We start from the raw sequence: 25,981 nt of genomic DNA on the forward strand, positions 1-25,981 counted from the left end.
CGCATTAAATAAAACAGCGAAGTCAGCTCCTCGAGGGCGCTCCCCCATTTCAAGTGTTCGGTAACCACGCACGTGGCTGGCAGCCGCCGTACAGGACCCCGCAGATCGAGAACATTTCCATCGCTGCAGAAGGTTCTGTGGGCACTATTCTGGAAGCCGGGTTGGCTCTCTGGGGGCATCACACCGGGATGCCAGTTACGGGTTTGAACGGGGGCAGGCATAAGAGGCGAGACCCAGCTCCTGCCCATGGCCTCCCAAGAGCCCAACACAGCCAGCAAGGGAGTAGGGAGCAATGAGCTCACTGTCCTCCAAACTTCCAGCCTCCAGCCAGGACCCCATTGGCCAAACCCAAGGGAAGCCTGGGGGCAGGGTGATTGTTGGTGCAGCCCACCAGGGTCAGGGGCTCCAGGGGAGGGTGGAAGGATGAAAAGAGATCAAGAGGGGCACATGAAGGGAGCCTGGTCTTTGTCCCTTCCAGGCTAGATGGCTGGGGGCACCACGGGAAGTGATAGCCTACAGGTCTCCCCATCAGCTTTCGAGATCAGCTTGCAAACCTTAGGTTCTGACGTCTGACTCTAGCAAATGTGAACGCTTAGAAAAGGTGATTTTTGTCATGGAAAATTTAAAACACACACAGAGGTAGAGATAATAGAATGTATACCTAGTACTCAGTGTCACCCACGATCAGCACTTCGCTAATTTTGTCCCATCTGTCTCCTGATTAAAAATTTTTTTTCATCATGGAGGATTATAAATATACACAAAGATAGAGCAATGACACAATGAATTTCTAGTACCCATCCCCCAGCGTTGACAGTTATGGACTCTTATCAATCTTTTTTTTTTTTGAAGATTTATTTATTTATTAGACAGAGAGAGACAGCCAGCAAGAGAGGGAACACAGCAGGGGGAGTGGGAGAGGAAGAAGCAGGCTCCCAGCGGAGGAGGCTGATGTGGGGCTCGATCCCATAACGCCGGGATCACGCCCTGAGCCGAAGGCAGACGCTTAACGGCTGTGCCACCCAGGCGCCCCGACTCCTATCAATCTTATTCTGTCTGTGCTCACGCCCGTTTGCCCCTCCCCTGGGATTATTATGAAACAAATCCCAATTTACAACTATTGAAGTTACAGAGTACTGGATTATTCCAGGAGTCCTTGCCTTGAGTAGGAAAATGTCTTTAAACAAATGTATTCTTTATTGATACAATAATAGAATGAGGGGTAAGACAGCAGAAGCACATTCTAGTACGGTCACCTTCCTGCGACATTATGGTAACTTTGTATCTTATATATTGCTGTGGGCGTGGTTTTTCATAGAGTCAGTTGGCGTTAATCAAGCACAGTCAGTTTTCTTCTTTTGATCTTCAGATTGTCAGAACTTTGGCCAATGGGAGTCCCTTAAGCAAGCTCTTGAGCCTCTTGACGTGACTCCAATAATCCTTAACAGTCTCTCTTGCCCTGTGGCTCACCGCAGCATTCCAGGTCCAGCAGGTGGTTCCTGGCCCACACATGCGGACGTGGGGACGTGACCGTCATTAATGGTTGCTACTGAAGTTATTTGAAACCATGAGTTTGTGTCAATATTTCTGATGTGGTTCTAATATTCTTATATTATTTGATTCTGTAATTGTTACTTCTGTTCTTACCTGAAAATCTTGATGCCTAACCCATGAACATATATACTCAGTTCTTTTTTGTTTACAATACAATACAATAGTTCCAAAATAATTCTGCCAGTATAAGAACCAAAGGCAGGCAGGAAGGCAGGAAGGAAGAAGGAAAAAGTGCCAAATCAAGTTCAAGATTTTCTAAGCAATTCCTTTTACGGGTAGCCTGCATCCCTTTATAACGGTGAATTTCATGCATCAAACTGGCTGGCTGGACCCCAATGGCCAGATATTTGGTTAAACATTATCCTAGATGTTTCTGTGAAAGTGTTTTTGGGACAAGATTAGCATTTAAATCAGCGGACTCCAAGTAAAGCAGTTTACCCTCCATGATGTGGGTGGGGCTCACCCCATCAGTTGAAAGCTGATAGAACAAAAGACTGAGCTCCCCTGAGCAAGAGGGAATTCTGTCTCCAGCTGGCTCTTGGACTGGAACGGCGGCCTCTCCAGGTCTCCAGCCTGATGGCTGCCCTGCAAATTTGGGACTTACCAGCCTCTACCATCACATGAGCCTATTATTAAAATCTCTCTGCCTCACCACCCCCCATGCCCTGCTGTGGCCAGGTGCGTCTGCAGGACCCCAAGACACCTTCTAACGGTGTTCTATCCTGTGCCTTTGCTCCAGAGCAGAGGTCTTCAACAGGGGTCAATGCTGCCCCCGGGAAGACACACGGTAATATCTAGACACACCGTGGGTTGTCACCACCGGGGTGATGAGGAGGAATGCTGCTGGGATCTAGTGGGAGGAGCCCAGAAATGTTTCTAAACATCGTACCAGGCACAGGGCAGCCACACACACACACACGCGTGGTCAAGGTCTGAGCTTGGACTAGCGAGGCGAACCTCAGCTGAAGGCACGGAGAACGATCACAAAAGTGGAAATAGGGTAGAGCTGTGATTATAACTCTAGCAAAAACCAGTCCCAACAACGTGCTGTCTGAGAAAAGATAAAGTGGGCTAGGCTGGATAGCGGAGTCCCAAAGATCTTTCCGTCCTAATCCATGGAACTCACCCATTTAAAGTGCACCATTCGGCGGGCTCAGTTGGCAGAGCATCTGCCTCTTGATCTCAGGGTTGTGAGTTCGAGCCCCACGTGGGGTGTAGAGGTTACTTAAAAATGAAATCTTTTTAAAAAATAAATCAGTGAAAAATAAAGTGCACAATTCGGCGGTCTTTGTTTGCAGGGTTGTACTCATCACTAGCAGACATTTCCATCACACCAAAAAGAAGTCCCATACGCGTTAGCAGGCACCCCTCCCTGTTCCTGCTCTCCCTGGCAACCACTAGGCTAGTTCCCGTCTCTAGGGATTGGCCTATTCTGGGAGTTTCATATAATTGGCATCACACAATATGGGGCTTTTTGTGGTTGCCTTCTTTCACTGAGCACAATGTTTTCAAGATTCATCCATATGGGTTTTTTTTTTTTAAGATTTATTTATTTATTTGAGAGAGAGAGGGAGAGAGCACACCAGTGGGGGGAGGAACAGAGGGAGAGAGAATCCCAAGCAGACTCTACGCTGAGCACGGAGACTGACGTGGGGCTCGGTCTCACGACCCTGAGATCATGACCTGAGCCCAGACCAAAAGTCAGATGCTCAACCGACTGAGCCACCCGGGAGCTTCAAGAGTCGTCCATGTTGTAGCAGGTGTCAGGACCCGTTCCTTCTCACAGCCATACTCCACTGTGTGGACAGCCCACGTGTCCTTATCCGTTCGTCCACTGATGGGCATTCCGGCTGCCGTGCCCACGTTCCTGTGGGGACAGGTGCGCATTTCTCTCGGGTAGACACCTGGGCTACAGTTGCTGGGACATGCGGTTCACTCCCTAGTCAACCCTTTGGGGAGCTGCCTGCCTGTTTCCCACATTGGCCGCACCAGCAGCGCACCAGGGTTCCCCTCTCCCCGCACCTCACCAACACTTGTTACCCGATGTCTGTCTTTTTTATTATGGACACTCGAGTAGGCGCAAAACCGCATCTCATGACTCGGAGAGGTTTTCAAGATCTGGTGATTTCATTGTTTGGTTTGGAATATTTCAATGGCTTCCTGTTTATCTCAGGAAAGTCCAGGATCCTCCCCGATCCTCTAAGCCCAGGGTGTGTGGGCCTGCCACCGGGGTCACGGCCCCCCGGCGTCCCTCCTGCACCACCCCGGCCTCGGTGCTGAGCTCCAGCCACACGAGCCGGCTCTCCTCCGCATCAGGCTGCTGCTGTCCAGTTGGCCTGCCACAACTCGCCTGCTCCCGCCTGTCCCCGCCCCCTTTCCATCCCAGACTGTCTAGTTTTTGACAGCCCGAGTTGCAATGTCCCTCCCTCCCATGGGGGACTGGTTCCTGATCGCCATCCCACAGGCTCTCAGCATGTCAGGCTGCTGCTTTGCCACCTTCAGAAAACTGCATTGTTGGTCTGTCTGTCCCCCCTCCACACTCCACCCCTGCCGGCCGCGAAAACCATTTGTATTGGGCTCCGTACGTTCCCAGAGCCTGGGACAGTGCCTTAAATGAAGAAAGCACGGCGTACAGGGCTCTTAGTGCAGGGCCGGAGCTCACGTGACCATGAGCGGGCACTGCTTCCTAGGGTAGATCCTCCCTGCTCGCCTGTGCAGACCCTGCAGCCAGGCCTCAGCTGGCCTGTTTTCCCGCCAACCCCGGCGGATAGAGTGGGTGGCCAGGAAAGAGTGAGGGTCTCCCGCATTCAGCATTGCTGTGTGCTAGCTGGGGGCCGTTCAAGGAATTGGCTGCCTCCTCTCTGGTCCTGACCGCGTCCTTTGTGGTAGGAGTGCTTATTATGCCCATTTTAAAGGTGGGTGTGTTCGATTTCCTGAGGCTGCCGTAAAAAAATCACCTCGTGGCTTACAGCAACAGAAAGTTATTCTCTCGGGGTTCTGGGGCCAACGTCTGCAGTCAAGGGGTGGGCAGGGCCGTGCTCCCTCTGGAAGCTCCAGCAAGGATCCGTTCCTCGTGGCTGGCTTTCAGTTTCTGCGGGCCTTGCTTGGCTGGCGGCCACACGGCTCCAGTCTCTGCTCTGTGGGTCGCATGGCCTCCCTCCCTGTCTCTGAACCCCCTCCGCTTCTCTCGTATAGGGAGACACCAGATTGCATTTAGGGGTCACTCCGATAACCCAGTATAAACTTCTTCCCCAAATACCCTTAACTATTCATCTTTGTCCTGGAAGGTACTATGCCCAGGTTCTGGGATCGGGAGGTGGGCATATCTTTTGGGAGGCCACCATTCAGTGCACCACGGGCCACAGTGTTGAGGGGGCAGAGCAGGGCCAGAAACACCGCAGTGTGGCTCCCGAGCTTGGGTCTCCCTGGGGCCTGCTCGCTTCCCAGGGGCAAGGGACCAAGCCCGCCCGTGGGACAGGGCATCGTGGCTGCTCTGCCGAGACGGGAGCAGCGTGGGGGGCAAGTGTGGCTGAGCTCAGAGCACCTGCATCTCGGAAGCCCGGAAGCACCTCCTCTCTGAGCTGCAGGGGCTGGGACAGGTAACCCCAGTGGCATCAATGCAGGCCCCCTGTGTGCCACGCTCCCTGGGGCTTCTCAGGACTGACCCGCTGAAGGTTATTCGAGGCGTGTTTGTTTCTTGTCTGTGTCCCTGTCTCAAATGTCACCTCCCCAAGGGCAGTCTTGGTGTCCCAGGAGTGGTGCCTGGTCCACAGGTGTTAGGAGAGGCATGGTGTGAGCGGCTGACCCCCAGATCATCTGGGGAAGTGGATCCCACCGTCCGGTCTTCATAGGTGAGGACTCTTTCCTGGGGAGCACTGAGGGGGCCAGGAGCCAGGCTTCTAATCCCGGAGGCGTGGAAATGGTAGCATGGGCCCCTTCTGCAAGTCCCAGGCAGGCAGGAAGGGGGGAGGGGAGAGGGAGAACCTGGTGGTCTCCCCAGCAGAGCGTATGGAGCAGGGAAGCCCATGGCCTGGTGCTCAGCCAGGGTCCAGCCCCAGCCCTCGTGCTCCGGATGCCCCAGCCAGCTCGGGCTGCCACACAGAGTTCCACAGACTCGGGCGGCTAAAACAACAGACATTCAGTGTCTCATGGTTCTGGAGCCCAGATGTCCTGCCCACCACGGAGGGCTGGGCTGACTCCACTCCTGGCGGGGGTTCTCTTCCTGGCATGCAGATGCTGGCCTTCTCTCTGTGTCCTCGAACTCGACCATCCTTTCCTTCATGCTCAAGCAGAGAGAGCCTGCTCTCCGGAGTCTCTTCTTACAGGGACACGAATCCTCTGGGATCCTGGCCCGCCCCTATGCCCTCCTCTAACTGAATTACCTCCTTATAGGCCCCATCCCCCAATACAGCCACACTGGGGGGCTAGGGATTTAGGATTTAGGGGCTCACTCCTTCAGCAGACAAGCATGCCGTCCGTCCAAGAGGCTGGGCGCAGGGCCAGGCAGCTCAGGGGAGGACGCCACAGCTCAGAGCTAGGGCCACGCAGCTGATGGGTGGGTGAGCCGAAACTCGTGTCCAAGGCTGCTGGAAGCCAACGCCCCTGTGCGTAGCCACTGCTGGCACTGCCCAGACTCATTCATTCATTAATTCATTCGTCCATTCATTCCTTCCTCCTCTCAGCCCACGCAGGAAACTCCTGCTTCCTGAAATCAGGGACGCAGGATGAAGAGTCCTTGCCCGGGAAAAGACAGGAACACCCCCTTGTCCCCCCCAGGGATCATTACTGTGCCAACCCCGGCCCTCCTCCAGGAGCCATCAGCTAAGGGGACAGGTGTGTTCCCATGTGTGGTCGGGGATATGAGAGAGGGGCATGAGGAGAGAGGTTCTTGGGAGCCAAGGAGAGACTGCACAAGCCTGCCAGGCCCTGGGGTGAGGCCAGCCTCTCCTTCTCCCAACGCCCCGAGCAGGTGATGGCAGACCCTCTGCTTAATTCACAGCAGTGCTTCTAACGAACCCTTCTGAGCATCCCCTCTGTGCTGGGCCTTCTCCCGTGTGTTAGGCAGGCACTGTCTTGTTAATCTTCCTGAGGGTGGAGGTCAGGGCGGGGGCTAGCTCTGATATCACCATCCCATTTGACAAATGAAAAAATTGAAGCACAGAGAAGTTCAGTAACTTACCTAAGGTCACACAGCTTGCCAGAGTTGGAGCTGGGACTTGAACCAGGCAGTGTCCCTCCAGTTTGTGCCATGCATCACTTACATGGTGTCTGTATGACCAAGGCCAGCAGGGACCCTGGGGAGTGGGGGTCTGAGTGTTCTAGAGCGTTCAGACCCAGCCTTTCCAAAGCCGTCTTGCCCAGGTCAGCCAGGCTGGCCACTCCTGTATGGTCAAATCACAGAGTGACACAGATCATTATACAGATAACTGGAACCCTCTCTCATTTATTAACTGTGAGAAAATAATTTCCAAGCATCTCCGAGTCCTCTATTATTGCTCATAAACTGAAGAGGAGTCCCATAAATGGCCCCCCACCCCAGCTGAACGCTCCTCTTGAGCAGGAGACGGCAGGAAGAGACGCATGGGAGTGGAGAGGGCGTCCTGGTGGAGGGACCAGCTAACACAAAGGCCAGGGGTTAGGAGCTGGAATCCACCTCGCCGTTAGAGGTGGGGAAACTGAGGCAGGGGTCAGCCTGCAGTCTAGGAGGCCACGTCCTCAGGGGATACAGACATGAGGGGATGGGGGTGGGAGCCAGGGGACCCATTCCTGAGCATCTGTAGTCACGCAGGCCCTAAGCAAGGGGGGTGGTGGGGGCCAGGACTCCCACCACTGATGACCCACTCATCTCCCAGATTTATTCACCTGAACACCATGGCTAGAGTGGCCATTCTGGGGTGATGGGTGACCCAGGCCCAGCCCTGCCCAAGGGCTCACCGTCCACTCTCCTGGGAGACGAGCAGTGACTGACAGTATGGACGTGGTCTCAGGGGGCTGTGGGAACCCGGGGGGAAAAAGCCTAGGCCAGCCTAAGGCCCAGGAAGGCTTCCTGGAGGTGGTGGTACCTCAACTGGGTCTTTAAGGGGGAAGAGAGGCGACGAGGTGCAAAGAGTGTGTTTTTGGCGCCGCAGGGACACAGGCGGTGGGCTGCAGCGCCCTGAGCAGGACTTCGCTTGGGGAAAGTCGGGCTCCTCCTCGCCGCCCAGGGGGCAACGCCCTGGTGTCGGGCGCCCCCTGGTGGCGGCTCCGCGCAGGGATCGGACGGGGAGGCTTGCAGGTGCTTGCAGGCCTGGTGGACTTGGGCCCTGCCTCTGCTTCCAGCAGGGAGCTGCGGGTGACGGGGTCTGGCTTGGCCATTTCAAGGCCCTCTCTGGCTGTGGGCTGGAGGACCGGCTGGCATGAGAGTGAAAGCAGGGGGCCCATCCTGGAAGCCATGCCGTGGACCCCTGGGTCTGTGTCCCCTTCCCTCCATCCCCTCTACCTTGGGCCCCTTCCCTCCCCTAGGCTGCCCCATCAACTCCCACAGGCTCCCTTGCCCAGGAGCCGCCCTCCACGTGCAGGGGGAAGGACCGAGTGCGGACATGTGCGTCCCAGCATCCCACCTCATTCCTCAGGGCTCACCGGAAGCAAATCCTCCAGCATTTCTAAAGTCAAGGAGAAGTGCCTTTGAGCTTCCTGGAAACCAGAGCACAGAGGGAAATCGTCTGCTTACTTTATTCGTTCAGTGCTCAAGAACAGAGAGGAGTCAAAGGTGAAAGATTCCTCTAACACTCCATTTCGGGAGATCCCCCAGATTTGATGGAACCACAAGAGCACAGAACTCTGGGCAAATTCTGGGTCGCAGGATGGGCCCGGTTTCTGGAACCTTCAAATCTCGTGTTTCCTAACTGATGTTGGTAATTAGCAGCTCCGAAGAGGGACAGGCTGAGAGGAGAAGGTGTGTCCTCAGAGAAGCAAGCCTACCTCCCCATTAGAGGTGGGGCACTGAGGCAGCGGAGAGAGGGAGAGGCGTGGCCAATGCCACGAGGGTCAATTCTGCAAATACTTACAATCAGCTGTACTGACTGAGGCACTGGCCTGCAGACATGATAGCGCCGGCTCCCCTGCGCCCCTCAGCAAGGGGGCCAGAAGCCTGCGGGCAGAGAGCTCCAGGCCAGCCACAGACTCAACAACGCAGCACAGAAATAATGCTACGAAGGAGTCCGAGCACCGTTTCTGCGGCTCTCCTCACCCCTCGCCCAGTCAGAGGGTCCCCCGTGATCCTCTGCAGAGCGGTGGTCCTACATCCGATGGTCTGACATCTGTCGTGAACTGACTGAGCCATCACTCTTCTCAGATTCAGCCCATAGCCCAGGGTTTAAATGTCCTCCTAACCACCCCTGGCAACTCTGGGATGCAGCCAGACCGAGAGGGGCTTTGTTGGGTCCCCTGACAAGGGTCTGCAGGTGCAAATCTGTATCGCCCCTGATCAGAACCCAGCCCCCAGCTCCCTTATCCCACAAACTCAGCTGCCTGGGGAGCCGAGAAGCTGATGCCCGAGCGCAGAGACACCAGGGGAGTCGGGCCCAGGCAAACCGGGGCGTCCCTGCCGAGGCCAGAGGGGCCTGGGGCGCTCACTCAGGCACCTGCCCCTTGCCCCATACTTTCCGCACCCAGCCAGTCAGATTTTTCTTCCTTCCTTCCTTCCTTCCTTCCTTCCTTCCTTCCTTTCTTTCTTTCTTTTTAATTTTTAAAAAGATTTTATTTATTTATTTATTTATTTATTTATTTATTTATTTATTCATAGAGCTCATGCACAAGCAAGGGGAGGGGCACAGGGAGAGGCAGAGAGAATCCCAAGCAGACTCCACACTGACCGTGGAGCCCGACGCGAGACTCGATCCCATGACCCTGAGACAGTGACCTGAGCCGGAACCAGGAGCTGGACGCTCAGCCAACTGAGCCACCCAAGTGCCCCAGCCAGTCACATTTTTCAAGTAAAATCAGCAATACAGATTTTTTTTTTTAAATTGAAATCAATCCATGTTTAGGATGGCAACTGATTTACAGATTTTTGAGGTATAACTGCCATATAATGAGCCGGGCTTGTTGCGGACATACGGTTTGATGCGTTTGGACATATATCTGTAGTCTGATGTGTAGGTCTACAGATCCTCGAATCCATCACTGTAACCAGGGTAAGGATTGCCATCGCCCCCAAGTTTCCTGGTGCCTCTTCTGTAAGATCTGGTTGCATTTTTTAGAATTTCACATAAATGGAATTGTATGATATGTTCTCTTTTTTGCCTGACTTCTTTCGCTCAGTGTAATTATTTTGACCCTTATCCACGTGCTTACCTGTGTTCGTAGTGCGTCCCTTCTTACTGCTGAGCGGTATTCCTTCGTAAGGATGTACAACTTGTTGACCTCTTCACCTGTGGGGGACACTGGGTTGTTTCCACTTTTGCCCTCTCAGCTATTACCAATGAAGCTACCACGGATATTCCAGTCCAAGTCTCTGGATGACCGTGTGCTGTCATTTCTCTTGGGGAAATCCTAGGAGGGGAATGGCTGGGTCACGTGGGAGGTGTGTGCTTAACTTCTTCTTCTTCTTTTTTTTTAAGATTTTCTTTATTTATTTGACACAGAGAGAGAGAGAGAGTGCACAGCAGAGGGAGAGGGAGAAGCAGACTCCCCGATGAGCAGGGAGCCAGACGACCTGGGCTCGATCCCAGGACGCCGAGATCATGACCTGAGCCAAAGGCAGACGCTTAACCGACTGAGCCACCCAGGTGCCCGGCTATGCTTAACTCCTTAAGAAACTGCCGAGTTGTTTTCCAAAGCGGGTGCGCATTTACTCCCAGGAGCAGCGTATGAGGGTTCCAGTTCCGCCATATCCCTGCTGACACTGGGAATGGTCTGTCTTTTTAGTTCGGACCATCCTGGTGTGTGTAGTGGTATCTCGTATCTGATTCCCTAATGGCTAATGATGTCACATTTCTCATGGGCTTATCTGTCATCCCAATCTCTTCTTTGGTGAAAGGTTTGTTTATTTATTTATTTTTAAAGATTTTATTTATTTATTTGACTATACCACTCAGGGAGAGGGAGAGAGCACAAGCAGGGGGAGCAATGGGCAGAGGGAGAGGGAGAAGCAGGCTCTCTGGGGAGCAGGGAGCCAGATGCAGGGCTCGATCCCAGGACCCCGAGATCATGACCTGAGCCGAAGGCAGACGCTTCACCGACTGAGCCACCTGGGAGCCCCTTAAAAGGTTTATTTAAAAAAGAAAGTGGGGTTGGGGGAATACCTGGCTGCCTCAGTCAGTGGAATGTGCAACTCTTGACCTCAGGGTTGTGAGTTCAAGCCCCTTGTTGGGTGTAGAGATTGCTTAAAAATAAAATCTTAAAAAAAAAAAGTTGGATTGTTTGTCTACTTACTGTCCAGTTATAACGATTCTTTCTGTGCTCTCAATTACACATTTCCCATGTATGCCCTCGTGGGGGTGTAAATTTTTCCTGGAGGAGGGGAAAATGCACCTTTTTATGTGGAGGACGCAGATGTACACACAGGACGGAAACAGACATCTGCGGGATTAAACATTCATGGGGGCGTTAGGAGAGAAATGTTGAGAAGGGCTCCTTGGGGGATGAAAAAAGGCTGGGAAACATGGTTTCAGATGTAGGTCCTTTGTTGAATATATGCTTTGCAAAGAGCAGAATGTTAAATTTGGATAAAGTCCAATGTATCAATCATGCCTTTTATAGTTTGTAGTTCTGTGTGCAGTTTCCTGGGCCACCGAGATTTTTCTCTTATGTTTTCTTGCAGAAGTTTCCTATTTTAATGATTCCTTTTAGGTTTATGATCCATTTCATAGACGCAAAAATTGGTTTTTGTGCGTAGTGTGAGGTCCTTGGGGAGTTTTTTGGGGTTTTGGGGGGGGGTTGTCTTTTTTTTTTTTTTTTTTTTTTTTGCATCTGGACAGCCAATTGACCCAACGCTATTTGCTGAAACCCTTTTCTTCCCCCACTAAACCATGTATGTATGGGTCTATTTCCAGACTGTCAGTTCTGTTCCTCTAACTCGAGTATTTTTAACATGCTGTGCAGACCAAAGAGAAGCCCATCTTTGAGCCACCTGCTCTGGGCCCCGCCCGCCCCTGACTTGGTCTCCCCGGAGACCTCTCGCCTCCAGGCCTCGGCTCTGGCTCCGACCTGGCCCCAACCCCTCTGCCCTGAGATCACCCCCTGCTGCCCGTGGCATCTCTCTGTTGATTTGGTTCTGGGAAACCTGGGTAAGGTCGGCAGGCACCGGATCACACGTAGGGCTGGGCGGAGGAAGTAAGGAATTGGAGTTTTAGTCCGTGGAGATGGAGACAGGAATGGCAGGGCTGACTTGGGTTTGGAAGTGTTGCTCAGGCTGCAAAGGGAGCCGCATGGAGGCCCCGGCCAGCACGTGGACCCTGCCAGCCGCTCGCCCTGCCTGTGGCCCTGTCATCAAAGCAGTCCCTCCCTTCGAGAGCAGCACCAGAGAGAGGGAAGGTGAGGTCTGACTGGCCTCGGGCAGTAGGAGTCAGGAGAGGTAGGGGGGAGGGCAGTGAGCTGTCCTGGGGGCCATGCTGGGCTATTAGAGTCCTGTAATGACCACTGGGCCAGCAGCACTCTCATGACTGGCCCTGTCCTTTTGGGGGCCACGTCCCTCTGTTGTTGATTCCCCTCTGGCCAGCAGGGGCTCCCAGGCTCCTGTGGGGATGGCACAGACGTCACCCACACCCTGGTTCACTCACTCACTCACTCACTGACTCGGTGGCTGTGGACCTGGCGGTGGGGATATGATGGTGAGCAAACAGACACGTTCGCGCTCAGAGGTCGCAGGCTGGTCGGGAAGTGAGGGAGCCATCAAGAAATTGCGCCCATGAGTGGGTCATCATGGAAGGTGCTCTGAAGTGTGCTCTGAAGGCCAGGAGTGAGTGCAGGGCAATCACAGGTTTCCAAGAGATCAGAGGACACAGGAGTGGGACCTGGTTCAGGGATTCCTGGGCCCTCCCCGGGGGAAGGACAGCCGAACTGGAAGAGAAGGCACAAACAAAGTTCTGGAAGAAAGCACGGACACAATGGTACAACAGCTGGGAGGACATGGTCTGCTGAGAAGCAGAAAGGAGGCTGGCAGGCAGGAGGCAGGGGTGGGTGAGGGGACACAAGGTGGGGCGCCACCAGCTTCACGCCGAGCCAGGGAAACCAGGAGGGTGCTAAGCAGGGACGTGACACATTCACACTGGATGTTGGAAGGACCACCCTGATCCTGGCTCAGAGCAGCTGGTGAAGAATGCTTAGGAACCGGAAGAGAAACGTGAATGCAGCTGGGGTTTAGAAAGGGTTAATTGTATTACGGGGGCGATGGTATTGTGGTGATGGAGAAAAACATGCGTTTAGAAAATCGGACGCACATATCGAAGTATTCAGAAGTGAACACTCAGCATGTCTACACTCGACGTCCAAATATTCAGGAGAAAAGATAAATGAAGAAAATAAGGCGAGATATTAACAATTGTCCAAATCTAGGTGATAGGTACCTGGAGTGTCCAGGATACTCTTCACACTGGTTGGGGATTTGTTTGAAATATTTCATATCAAACTGAAAAAAAAAGAATAACAAAGTAGGAAAGATAGATCAGTAATAGGTAGAAGGACAGACAGGCAGACAGACAGGTAGTTAAGATCACCCCGGCTGTCCAGCAGAGGCTGGGGCCGGGGGTCTCAGGCTGGGAGACTCCATGGAGACGCTGTCCGTTGTCAGTGAATTCTAAACTGACCGCCGGTGTCCATGTGTCATCTTGTCCCCTTGAGTGTGAGCAAGACTGATAGCTATGAGGGGGTATCCCTCCCACAACCTGTTAAGTTAGATGGTAAAAGGGAATCTTGCAGGTGTAAATCAGGTCCCTAATCAGTTGAGTTAATCCAAAGGGAGTTTATCCAGGATGGGCCTGACCTAATCAGGGGAGCTTTTCAAAGAGGGAGTCTGGAAGACCGGGGAAGTCAGAGAGACGTACTCCTGTGGCCTTGAAGACACAGCTTCCATGAGTTCTACAGCTGCAGGGAGAGGACTTCTGCCCACAAGAACACGGGCAGACCCCCGAGCCTCAGATGAGACCTCAGCTCCTGCCGGCACCAGGATCTCAGCCTGCCAGATTGAGCAGGAACCCATTTGTGCCGGGCCGGCACTTCCTGCCCACGGCCACCGTGAGACAACGAGTCACCAAGAGCGTGGTGGCTTGTCACACAGCAACAGAAAACAGATATGTGTTAGCGGAGTCGAGGGGGAAGAGCCAACAGCGTGGGGCAGGGCAGGGACAGCGGGACGGCGTGAAGCAGAAGACTCGCACGTGCTCAGAAGAGAGATCACCAGATGGGCCAGAGACGAGAACCAGGGAGAGGCACAGGGCAAAGCCTCCTGGATTTCTGGCTTGAGCGGCGGACGCGCGGAGCCTGTAGGAGGAGGTGGGCCAGGTGGCAGCCACTCGGGCGTCTGGGGGAACTTGTGCAGTCGGCGGGGCCTAGCGCGAGGTGAGGCAGTTGTCGGCGTGGGAGTGAGGAGCACTCAGGACGGAGCCTGGAGGACCTGACAGGATGCCTGGAAGAGCTGGTCCAGGAAGACAAGGGGGTCCTGCCGTCCCAGAGCTGCCCCCGGGAGCCCAGCGAGCCCCAAGCCCTCCAAAAAGGGACATGATCTCAGATTTGAGTGTATAAGGATGACCGTAGAGATTGGAGTCAGGGAGGTCCCTGAAGGGAATGAGGCTGCTGCACGGGGTCGGAGGAAGGGCCAGGAGTCCTGGGCTGGGGGTGTCGCCGCAGAATTGGGGAGAGAGAACAAGGCCGAAGGCAATGAGGAGGTCATGGTGCGAGGCCTTGGGGGGCTGTATGATGTGCAGCCTGAACCCCTCACCTCACCCTGAGGCCTCTCTCCTCCCCAGCTTTTGGGACACCCCCCTTGCCTCAGTTCGTGGGCAGAACAGCCTCACCAAGAAGAAAGAAAACGTTAGTAAACTGAGGCAGCAGAATCAGCAGGGCCCTGACATGGAGCTGGACTGATGGGGCCACAGGCAGCCCCCTGCGGGGCGAGCCGGTTCAGGGTCTGAGGGTCAGGGGGCATTCTGGCAGCAGGCACGGCCTGCGTGACCTCAGGGAGGTCCCACCTCTCTGGGCCTCAGTCCCCCATCCGTGCAATGAGCAGGCTGGACCCGAGGCCTCCTAGGGCCCTACCACGTGCTCACAGCCGATGGCCTGCACCTCATTTCCACCTCTGGCAAAGGGGGCCCTGACGGCCAGAGTGACACCAAAATTCATCCCTGGGTTAAGTGAGGGCTCGCTCATGATGTACTTCTGTTCTGGTCGCGTTCCACAGATGAACAAGGGACAAAGCCCCTTCTGAGCTGGCGTCAGCAGGAAGGGCAGTGCGTTGGCCCCTGGACCTGAAAGTTTGGGCGTCACATTCCAAATCTCAGCTCTGCTCTCTTCTGTGGGGTCTCCCCTCTTGCTATCAGGGTGGCTGCCAGCCCCTGTCCTCACAACAACCCCCCTGCAAAGACAACCAGAGTCCCAGACTGTTCTGGGTGGACCAGCCCGGGACCAGTCACTGTGCCGGAGAGACTCTTTCCTCTGCTGGGCCAGCCCTGGCTCCGAGTGCTTCCCTCAGCACTGAAATGGGGGCCAAGTGGGTCCCAGAGGAAAAATCCAGACCCATGGCTGGAAGATGGAATGCATAATGCATCTGTAAAGGTAGCAGGACCCTTCCCCTCGCCCCCCTCCCCCCAGACTTGTCTACCTGGAACCTGTGAAGGTGAGTGACCTTATTTGGAAAACAGCTTTGCAGATGTAATTAAGTTAAGGCTTTTGCGATGAGAGCATCCTGGGTTTAAGGCGGGGCCAGTGTCCTTCTAAGAGAGGTGGAGGGGGATGTGAGCCACAGAGAAGGAGAGGGGAGAGGCCATGTGACAACAGAGGCAGCGACTGGAATGTGGCCACGAGCCAGAGAGCAATTGGAGCCTCCAGGAGCTGGAGAAGCAGGAAGGTTCCCCCTCTAGAGCCTCTGGAGGGATCTCAGCCCTGCCAACACCTCGATTTCTTATTTCTGGCTTCCAGAACCGTGAGGGAATGAATCTCTGCTCTAAGCCACCCAGCGTGGGGTCTTTCCCTACAGCAGGCGGAGGGAACCAACAGGCCCACCCTGGTCTCACTTATGAAGCCCCGTAAGCAGCGTCTAGGGGTGACTCCCAAACCTTGAGGGTCCACCGCTGCTCCAAACACCTCAGCCAGGAAAGGACGGCAGTGGGTGTGAACAGCTGCCGCGTTCTCAACATTCAGCAGTGAGCCTCCGAAAGGTAGGTGTGAATAAATATACCCACACGACCGAAGTGAGACCACAATACACAGATAAAATCACTGCATTCTCCTCCAGGCTCATGGGCTCAAATCCCAGCTCTGCCGCACCCTGGCCACGTGAACAAGCCACTCGGCGTCTCCGAGCCTCAGTTTACTGTCCTATAAAATGGGGATGCTGTCAGTACAAGCCTCCAGTTAATGTGCAGATTAAATGAGCTGGATACAACGAATTCAGCCCAGGGGTGCGTGTTTACGAAGTGCTGTGTCCTTTCTCCACTGCCCCCCACCCCAGCTCTCTTTCTTCCACTGAGCACCACCTTTTTTTTTTTTTTTTAAGATTTTATTTATTTGAGAGAGAGAGAGAGAGGGAGGGAGAGAACACAAGCAGGGGGAGGAGCAAAGGGAGAGGAAAAAGCAGACGCTCCCCTGAACAGGGAGTCAGATGCGGGGCTCGATCCTGGGACCCCAGGATCATGCCCTGAGCTGAAGGCAGACATCTAACTGACTGAGCCACCCAGGAGCCCCTGAGCATCTCCTTCTGTGAGCAGGCCCCACGCTCACATCCGCGAAAGAGGGATGATGATGTCCCCAAGCCGCAGAATGCCATGTCAGCATTTGCAAAGTCAGAGAACAGTGCCCGGCCCACAGTAGGTCCTGCATCCGGGTTTGCTAAATAAGGTAGAATACATCAGTATCTTCCATTTCTGATTTCCCATCAACTACCTGGCGCCCTCAGAGTCCTTGTGACCTAAGAAAAATCTAACCCACCAAGAGTTCTCAAATGTAGTGAAACTTTTATAAATAGCTAATCAAACATAAAGATGAGGGGCGCCTGGGTGGCTCCGTCAGTCGAGCGACTGACTCCTGATTTCAGGTCAGGTTGTGATCTCGAGGTTGTAGGATCGAGTCCTACGTTGGGCTCTACTCTCAGTGTGGAGTCTGATTGTCTTTCCATTCTCTCTCTAATAAATAAATAAAATCTTAAAAAAAAACGAAGATGATACAATGTTATATCTTGTAGGTATTTAATGAAGCATCTCTTAATTTTAATTTTGCCATTTTACTTTTGTGTTCCGCAGTAGTGTGCGATGTTGGTTGTTAGTTTCTACCGGACCGAGGGGGCGAAGGCTGTGTGTTCACGCACAGGGGAAACAGCTTCTTGGCAGGAGCTCTGGGGGCAGCAAACTGGGGGAACCGGGAGAGGAGGGCAGGCTCTCTCGCTCTCTTCCCTGGCTCACCCCACCTGTCCTTCCATAATGTCGCGGCTGGAAAGGCCCAAGGGGACATCTAGTTCAGCCTCCTCACTCACAGATGGGAAGCCCAGGGCTCTGGAGCAGAAGGGACTAGACGATGTTCAAGCTGTGTCGGCCCCAGGTCTCCCTCCTGATGATGAAATTTCTTTCCCTATTTCATCCCTGCCCACACTTAGCACAGCCCACCCCTCCTCCCCGGGTTGGCTGCAATTGTGCAATTGTACTTCCAGCAACAACCCCACGGCCTTGCCGTTCCATGAAGTGGGTCTTCTCCCTTCGAAGCTCATCACCCACATTCCTTCTCCAATGGGCCCTCCTTCTTAAAACTACAGAAAGGATGAGTTGATGCCAGAGGGTGCGTGCCCGGCTGTCTCCTCCTTGCTGCATCTCGAAGGTTCAAATCCTGGCTCCGGGTCTCCCGTGCTGAGTGATTTCGAGCATTACGCGGCCCCTCTGGGTTACACTTGTTTAACCTAACCCGCAAAGACAACACTAGCTGCCTTCCAGGGCTCAGGACCAGACTTGTCCACATTCATGAAGCTTCTAGCATAAAGTAGCTCCTTGAGAAATGTGAGGACGTCCCCCACCCCCAGTCCCATCAGGCACGTCCTCTTTCAAACTCTGAGTCCTTTCTTCTCGCTACCGTGTTGGTGCCTAAAATAACTTTAAGGTTATCCCCTCCAGGGGAATTTTAGCAGGGATCTATTTTAAAGAAGCGGAGTGCTAAAGGTGGAATTTCTGACAACAGCGAGGATGAGAAAATATTTTGTGTGTATCGGGCGGATGGTGGAAAGAGGCCTGGAGGAGGGGCGGAGGGAGGTGGTGAACCTTTTAGGTGGTGCCCTGACCTTGGTAGCAGGTGAGAAAAGCCAAGAAAAAAAACCAGAGTTGCAGGAGACGTTGCAAACTGATTCTGGGAGTGGTTGGGTTTAATTTTCTGGAGCAACAAAGGGCTGAGAACCAGGGATTGCAGCAAAGGAGAACCGCGAGTCATGAGGAGGGAGACGTCAGGCCAGAAACTCACATGACTGTGAGAAGTATTTCAACAGGTTCTCTGGGGTGATCGAAGAGCCTGTGAACCTGCCCTTTGCCGTTCTTGGGCTTGCCGACCCCAGGTGGGGCTGTGCCGACCTGACTCAGCCCCAGAGAACTGTCTTTTCTTCTCGAGGAGAAAAGACGAACAATTGGAGTCCAGCTCTAAATTCACGGAACATTAAGAGCAGCAGGGACTACCTCAGCCCTCACCCGGGGCCTGTACACCATTAAACAGACAGTCAATGGAAGCTCGGAGAAGAGAAGGTTAGTGGCCAGGGGCTCTCTCTATCGCCACCAGGACTAACAAAACAATGCCCTAAAACTGCAGAAATGTATTATCTTACAGTTCCATGGAAGAACGACTGGGCTCTCACTTTGGGCTAAAATCAAGGTGCAGGCAGGGCTGTGTTTCCTTCTGGAGGCTCTAGGGGGAGAACCTGTTTCCTGGCCTTTTCCAGCTTCTAGAAGCTTCCTGCATTCCTTGACTTGTCACCCTTTCCTCCTTCAAGGCTAGCGACAATGCATTTATCTGATCTTTCTTCTGGCACGTCTCTTTCTGACTGTATCCAGGGTATCTCCAGTTTTAAGCATTTATGTGATTAGATTGAACGTCCACAGATAATCCAGGAGGACCACTCTGTCTCAAAGTCCACGCCCTTAATCCCATCTGCAAAGTCCATTTTGCTATGTAACATATAGTCACAGGTTCCAGGGATTAGTGTTGGACATTTTTGGGGGACATTATTCTGCCCACACACTTTGCCCCACCCCCCATAGTCTCTCTACAAGTGCGGTTCATTTATTTGCAGAAAAATGTTTTCTCATTGTCATAGGAAATATGGCTAGACCAAAATTTTTTCAGGGATTTTAAATCTTTTATTTTTAATTCTATTTTATACTCTGAATGTTTATATACAGAAGAGTACATAACTCACGAAGTTACAGCTTGATTTTTGTACACTGACCATGTCATGTGCACCCAGATCAAGAAACAGAATATGCCCTATGGCCCAGGCTCACGCTCACTTCAAGTGCAAAATATGAGTCAACATTTGTTGACATGAAAAAGTTCCCTATGTTGGGGCGCCGGGGTGGCTCGGTTGGCTGAGCGTCTGATTCTTGATTTTAACTCAGGTCACAATCTTAGGGTCCTGGGATGGAGCCCCAAATCTCTGTGCTCAGCGGGGAGTCTATTCCAGGATCCTCTCTCTCCCTCTCCTTCTGCCCCTCCCCCCTGTGGCCTCCCTCCCTCTCTCTCTCTCAAATAAATAAATCTTTTTTTAAAAAATAAGTTCCCTAAATGGACAATACCAGGAGTATTATTGAAATAAATAGCGGAGAGCCAAAGTGATGTTCATTTTTTCGTTCAACAAACGCTTTCTGGCACCTGTCCTGGGCTGGATCCAGGAAGAATAGCAGGAGTTGATCCGATGCTGGTCCTATGCACAGAGTCTGCGAGGCGGCCGTGTGTGTGTGGGTGGAGTTTATGAAGCAGATGAAAACACAAACGCATTGGCCAAGCCTAACCAGAAAGGCTTCCCCAGCAACAGCAGGCCTTGAAGGCGAGCACAGTGGAGAAGAAAGGATGTCAGGCACGGGGAACAGCATGAACAAAGGGGAGGCCATAGGGGCAGGTAGGGGTTTTTGAGGAGTCTGGGGAGACAGACAGGGATGTGTCCATTGGACTTGCCAGCCTGTGAGCCCTCAGCATGTCGCATTCCCGTTTCTGCAGCCGTAAGCCCAGCTGTCCAGACTCAGAGCTGGAGGTCAGAGCCCTCAGGCCAGCGGCTTCACTGTACAGCTGGGGACACAGGCCCGAAGGAAAAAAGACACATGGCCATGGCCAACCACTTGCTTCATTACTTCCCTCAGTCCACACTTCTTTACAGAGTCCTCCCCACCCCCGCCCCCACACGTGGATCACTGAGGCCAGAGGCGCCAGATGGAGGCCCTGCCCCAAGGTGCTTGGGCCCAGGGGCACAAAACTAGCGGTGAGGCCTGGAGCAGGGTCCTGACCACCTATTTCCTCCCCAGGCTGTTCCCCGGCCCCATGGTCCCAGAGATCCTTACTGCCTCGTCCAAGAGGCTTCCCTGCTTCCTATCGGGCCTCTCATCCATTCTTCCTCTGCTTATCCCACGTTCATTTACAGGGTGCCCCCAGGTGCCTGGCAGCGTGCTAGGCACCAGGAACACAGCCGTGACCTGTGCGGGAATTGGCCTGAGTAGCCGTGCCCTGTGACGTCGGAGGAGGGGAGTGCTGCGCTGTGCGGGAAAATAAAGCAGGGGAAGAGAGGGAGGGCAGGGGGGTTTCCGGTAAGATGGTCAGAAAAGGCCATTTGAGGAGGGGACACTGGGACCCCAGGGAAATCAGGAGGCACGTTTTACAAGGACAGGGGAGAAGAGCACAGTTGACCCTTGAACCAGGCAGGGCTTGAGGGACGTCATCCCCCACGCGGCTGAAAACCCCTGTGTAACTCCTGACACCCCCAAAACTTAACTACTCATAGCCTGCTGTTGACGAGGAGCCTTACCCGTAACACAGTCAATAAACACATACTTTGTATTGTGTTTGTCTGTGTATTACATGCTGTATCCTTACGATAACGTAAGCTGGGGGTCCCTGGGTGGCTCAGTGGGTGAAGCGTCTGCCTGCAGCTCAGGTCATGATCCCAGCGTCCTGGGGCTCTGTGCTGAGCCGGGAGTCTGCCTGTCCCTCACCCTCTGCCCCTCCCCCTGCTCTCTGTCTAATAAATAAATAAAATCTTAAAACCATAAGGAAAATACATTTATAGTACTATACTGTATTTCTTGGGGAAAAATCTGCCTATGAGACTGTTGCAGTTCACACCAGGGATGTTGGGGTGTGGGGAGGGGCCTGGAGGCAGGACCTGCCCCCATGGGTCAGAGTTGAGAACCCCCCCCAGCACTGACTCACCGTTTCCACCTGCCCCAGAAGTGAGCTAGCAGGCGTGGATCCCGGGAAGGCCTCTGGCTGCTGCTTCCTGGTCTTCCCCATTAGCAGAGGCCAGTACACGACGGGTGCCCAGCTGGACCTTGGCCTTTATCAGGATCACATGCCCAGCTGACCTCATACCTCCCTACTCCTCCATCCCCTCCTTCCTGGTCAGCACTCAGGGACACACCCCCATTGCACAGCTGAGGAAACTGAGGCTGAGAGCCTTTCTCAACACCCTGCCTGGCACTGGGCGAAGGACTCCGTGCGGGAGGCAGGGATTTGCATCATGCCCCCTGTGACACTTTCTGGGGAGGGGGCTGAGCTCTCCCTGGCTTCTGCGGAGCATGTTCCCGGCGGAAACCGGCCTCGGCAACTGGACCGGGAGGAGAGTGGCAACGTGGGGAGCAGGTGACAAAGTATTCTCGTGCGGGACAGCACCGGGTGATAGGAGGGCCGAGGGGGCGGGCAATAGGCTCCGAAGGGGCGATGGGAGGGGCTCAGAGACTCCGAACCGCTGCACGATGTTTGCGGGCGGAGGCCGGTCTCGGGGACGGCCGCGGGGGTAAAGCCTGGAGAAGTTGGGCGCAGGGGCCAGGGAGCCAGGGAGGGTCAGGAGGCACCGCGCGGGAGGTCGAGGCGGGCTCCCGACAGCCGTTTGAGGAAGAGTATGGCTGTTGTCCGAGGGGGGCGGGGCCAAAGCTGCCAGGTTTGGTGGGGGTGGGGAAGAGACCCCGCCCGCCGGGCTCCGGGCCGGGGAAGCCGGACCCAGGGCGGGGCTTCGTCTGTCGGGGGCGGGGCCCGGCGTCTCGGGGCGGACAGGAGGCGGGGCGAATAGCGTTGGGGGGCGGGGCCCGAGCTGCCGGGGGCGGGGCGGGGCGGTCCGGGGGTGAGTCTGGAAGCGGCCGGGCGACGGCGGGGGGCGGGACCCAGCAAGGCCGAAGTGAGGCAGGGGCGGGGCCCGAGTGGCCGGGGCGGGGCCTGGAGGGCCGGGGCGGGGCCGGGCGGGGCAGGCGGTGGCCCAGAGGCGCGCGGGCGGCCGCGGCGGCGCGGAGCTGCGCTCGTTTCCCTGGGCTCGGCAGGCGGGCGGCGGCGGCGGCGGCGACGGCGACGCGCACAAAGGCGGATTGTGGCTTCACTGGTTATCGCGGCGGGCGGCGCCGGGGAAGGGGCGGCGGGGCGCGCCGGGGGCCCCGGCGGGCGCGGCGCGGGCGATGAGCCGGGGCCCGGCATGGCCTCTGCGCGGCCGCCGGGCCGGGCCTGCGCCTCGGCGCCCGCGCCCGCGGGGCTCCGGGCCGGGCCGCCCGCCCTCCCCGCCACTGCCGCCGCCTCCCCCGAGCCTGCGGGCGGCGCCGAGGCCGAGGAGCGCTCGCTGCAGCGCATGCTGCGCGCCATAGCCGAGGAGCGCGGCCGCCTCAGCCTGCGCCGTGAGGTCTGCGGCCTCGGTGAGTGGGGCGGGCCGGGGCGGGCAGCGCCGGGGGAGTGCGGGCCTCCGGGGGTCTCTGCGCGGGTCTCCGTCTCTGCGTGTGTCTCTGTCTCTGTGCGCCTCTCGGTCTCTGTGTCTCGGTCTGTGCGCCCATCTCCGTCTCTGAGTGCGTCTCGGTCTCTCTGTGTTTCCGTCTCTGCGTGCGTCTCTGTCTCTGCGTGCGTCTCCGTCTCTCTGTGTTTCCGTCTCTGCGTGTCTCTGTGCGTGTCCGTCTCTTTATGTCTCTGTCTCTGCGTGTCGTGGCCTCCTCCATGCGCCCCCAGCTCCCCACGTATAGCTTTTTCCTGCGTCCGTGTGTCTCGGTCTCTAATTTCGGTCCCGGGAGCGGCTCCGCACACTCCTGTTCCTGGGTCTCTTCCTCTTTCCCGGGTCACTCGGTGTCTCCCTCTGTCTGTCCTTTCGAGTATGTTTGTTCACCCTTCTCCTTCCTCTCCGTGGTTGTCAAGTCCCTGCCTTCTCTGGGAAGCCCTCCCCGGGGCTCTGTGCAGCTGCAGGGAGTGTGGGCGTGGGATCTGGGGAGACCCGGAGCGCATCACGGGGGTGGGGGGGCAGGCCCCCAATGGGCTCTGGGCAGACCTCCCTGCAAGCGTGCGGTGGCCACCGTCCCCGGCTTCCTGAAGCCTTTGTCTTCCCGCACCTCTCACACTGCCTTGCCTCCTCCCCATCAGCTCTAACTGGGGACCTGTTGGGCCTTGGCCTCCTGAACCCACCCACTTAGCTCCGAGAGCAAGGCCTGCTACCTCTCTGGGTGTGATCTTGCTCAACTGAGGCCCTAGGTCTTACATCTGCTGTGGGCTGGGGCGGGGGTGCCTGGTATTGTTTGGAAGAGCCTGGGACTGGTAGGTGTGGGTGGGGTCTCCCTGCTTGGCTGGGTGTGAGGTAATCGCTTTGGATGGATCCTGCCCAGACTGAAGCCGAGGAGCCCCCTCCCCTGTAGTGTGGGCTTTTCGTTTTCTCCATGGAAGGACCCCTCCCTTCTTCATGCGGGGATGATTTCATACCACGTTGTCAGCCACCCCCCAGCCCCACCCCCCTCGTCCACGGTCTGAGCTGGGGATTTCTGAGGGGGGTGACAGCATTGTGAAGGAGGGAATGTCAGCTTTGGAGATTCGGACAGATTTGGACCTGTCCCCTGGTCGTTTACCATCAGGGAGTCCCAAAGAGCCAACATATCCCCTCTAAGGTCACACAGCAGCAGGGTCACCGCAGCCCTAGGGTTCCAGGCCCCTCAGCAGGCCACGCCCTGGAAGCTAGTGAGGAGGGGAAATAACTTGGAATCCTCCTTTTCGTAGGAGCCAGGCTTACCTTAGCATAAGACCTGTCTCCTCAGGGAGCGGGTCCCAGACCCGCCTGTCCCAGGGATGACCTTTCCTCGCGGGCAGGGGTGGGAGCGAGGGAGGGGGTGCCTACCAAGTAAGAGATGGACCAAGAAATGGGTTTCTCAGGTGTCTTTTCTGAAAAGGTGTCACGACTTAGTTTTGAGCAAACACTGAAGGATCGTCATTAGTTCATTCAGCAAACATTCACTGAGCACCTACTGTGTGCCAGGCTGTGTGCCAGCCTGGCAGGCGCACCTGCCACCTGGCACAGGATGTCTGAAATAGGAGGGGTCTGAGGGACCATCTGCTGCAGGCCCCTCGGCCCTGCTTGCTCAGAAGCTCCAGGCAGCCCCTCCACACTTCCCCGTCAGCACGCTCCCGCTGTCCTCTGCCTCTGAGCACCTTCTCTCCCCTGTTAGGCCCTGTCCCAAGGACCATTCCGTGAGGACAGTAGTAATTACTTATAGCACCTGGCACGTACAGAGCGCTTACTGAGTGCAAGGATGTTACGTGTGCTCTGTCAATTTGATTCTGACTCTGCCAGACAGGAATATCATCTCCATGTCACAGAGAAGCCAGAGGTTCAGAGAGGGGAGAGACTTGCTCAGAGATGGTCAGTGAGGAAGTGGCATGGCTGGCGTTGCCCCTGGGCCCGTCTGACCCCAGAGCCTGCCCCCCCCCCAGACGTGCCCAGCTCGGCCTCACTGTGCCTGCCGCGCTGCATGTGGGGAGGAGAAATGCCCCGTAGTTACCAGTCTCCTGTCCTGGCACCCAGGCCTCCCTCCTGTCTCACCCCCTGAACTCAGTCCCCGTAGTGCTCTGATGCCCTGTGTTTTAGGCCTGCTGATTTCTCTTCCTGGAAAGCCACCGCTCCTCACCTGCCCCACACACGCCTACAGGTGTCCCTTCAAGCCTCAGCGCCAGTGCTGCCACTTCCTGGGAAGCCTTCCTCCACTTCCTGTCCCGCTGCCGGGGCTCTGTGTACTGGGCACATGTCTGCAGGCTGATGAGGCCGATCGTGGCATCGTGATAGCCTGTGTGACTGCCTCCCCAGGCAGCCAGTGAGCCCCTCGAGGGCATGGCCCAGTCCGTGTCTCCTCAGTGCCCAGCACAGGGCACGTGCAGAGCAGGTGCCAGGAAGCATTTAGCAGACAAATGAGAGAATTTCTGTACTAGTAAATTAAGGGTGAGGGTGTCTGTAGAGACTGGAATCTCAGCCTTTAGCAGGGCTCACTTTGTCCATCTTTCATTTATCAGATGAGAAATTGATGTTCAGAGAGGGTCAAGCTTAGTAGTGACTTAATGCCAAAGTAGAGTTGGGACCCAGTGGTTGGCCTGCGCCCCCAGATGGGAACCCAGAATGTTTACATGGCCGGTGGATCACTTCCCCATTTTTTCTCCACTTTACAGCTGTGACAACCTGTTACATTTAGGAATGTAAACCTCCCAGATTGTGGTTGTTGTGTAATTAAAGCTGAGGTCATTCAGAAGCATGCCGTGTTCCCTGAGGTGGTTTTGAAGGTGTCAGGGAGCCTCTGGTGGTGACGCCTGACCCCAGACACACTGTTGTCACTTCTGAGTCACAGTGTCTGTCTAAGATGGGAGAGAGCGACTGGTCCCCCCACACAGGGATTGTTGCTCGGCTGTCATGATGAAAGGCACCTTGTAGATCCAAACCTGGCTGTGGACTCTTTCCTTCAGCAGCGTCTGTGCTAGAAGCATCTTTTGAGTGCCAGGTGGGGGCTGGGGCCTGACCCTGCCTTGTGGGAGGCCACAGCTGAGTAGGGAGAGAAGCCAGGTGCGCGGGTGACAGCCGAAGTAAAGATCCTGCTGGAAGCAGCTGCTCTGAGCAGGGTTTGGGGGTTTTATCCACAGGAAACCGCTTGTGATTCCAGGGAACAGATGAACCAAGCTGGCTGGCTGAGCGAGCTTCTGTGGGGCTCCAGGTTCTCGGAGCTGGGAAGAGTCAGGAGGTCCAATGCCAGATGTTGTGCGATGCAGACATCTGGACCAAAAGTGGATATAACCT

The 25,981-nt window shown here is 55.3% G+C and overlaps 1 protein-coding gene and 1 long non-coding RNA gene across 10 annotated transcripts in view; one reads left to right on the forward strand and one right to left on the reverse strand.

Moving 5' to 3' along the window:
• Positions 1-481: 481 nt before the first annotated feature.
• Positions 482-21,240, reverse strand: LOC123780519 (uncharacterized). Of its 4 annotated transcripts, none has more exons than XR_006776440.2 (5): positions 21,130-21,240; positions 9,889-9,965; positions 8,154-8,226; positions 6,734-6,935; positions 482-6,259 (listed from the first exon to the last, which is right to left on the reverse strand). It is a non-coding gene; the product is annotated as an uncharacterized LOC123780519 (long non-coding RNA). The 4 variants fall into 4 exon arrangements; XR_015727072.1 differs by having other exon boundaries at positions 482-3,421; positions 8,173-8,226; positions 21,130-21,238; XR_006776441.2 differs by having other exon boundaries at positions 483-3,421; positions 21,130-21,238.
• Positions 21,241-21,374: 134 nt separating this feature from the next.
• The window catches only part of KIAA0930 (KIAA0930 ortholog), a 41,201-nt gene continuing 36,594 nt past the window's right edge, over positions 21,375-25,981 (forward strand). For 4 of the 6 annotated variants that reach the window (XR_015727069.1, XR_015727070.1, XM_087868632.1 and 1 more), the window contains exon 1: positions 22,190-22,592. Coding sequence is in view for 4 of the 6 variants with exons in the window: in XM_087868632.1 (XP_087724758.1) it covers positions 22,379-22,592 (214 nt within the window). In the remaining 2 variants the exon portion in view is untranslated. Of the gene's footprint in view, positions 21,559-22,189; positions 22,593-25,981 lie in introns of those variants that run through there. The other 2 variants (XM_087868634.1, XM_045779475.2) reach the window with 2 other exon arrangements.

Source organism: Ursus americanus, chromosome 17 (assembly GCF_024610735.1).
Source record: "Ursus americanus isolate L20-20 chromosome 17, mUrsAme1.1.p, whole genome shotgun sequence".
Lineage (NCBI taxonomy): Eukaryota > Metazoa > Chordata > Mammalia > Carnivora > Ursidae > Ursus > Ursus americanus.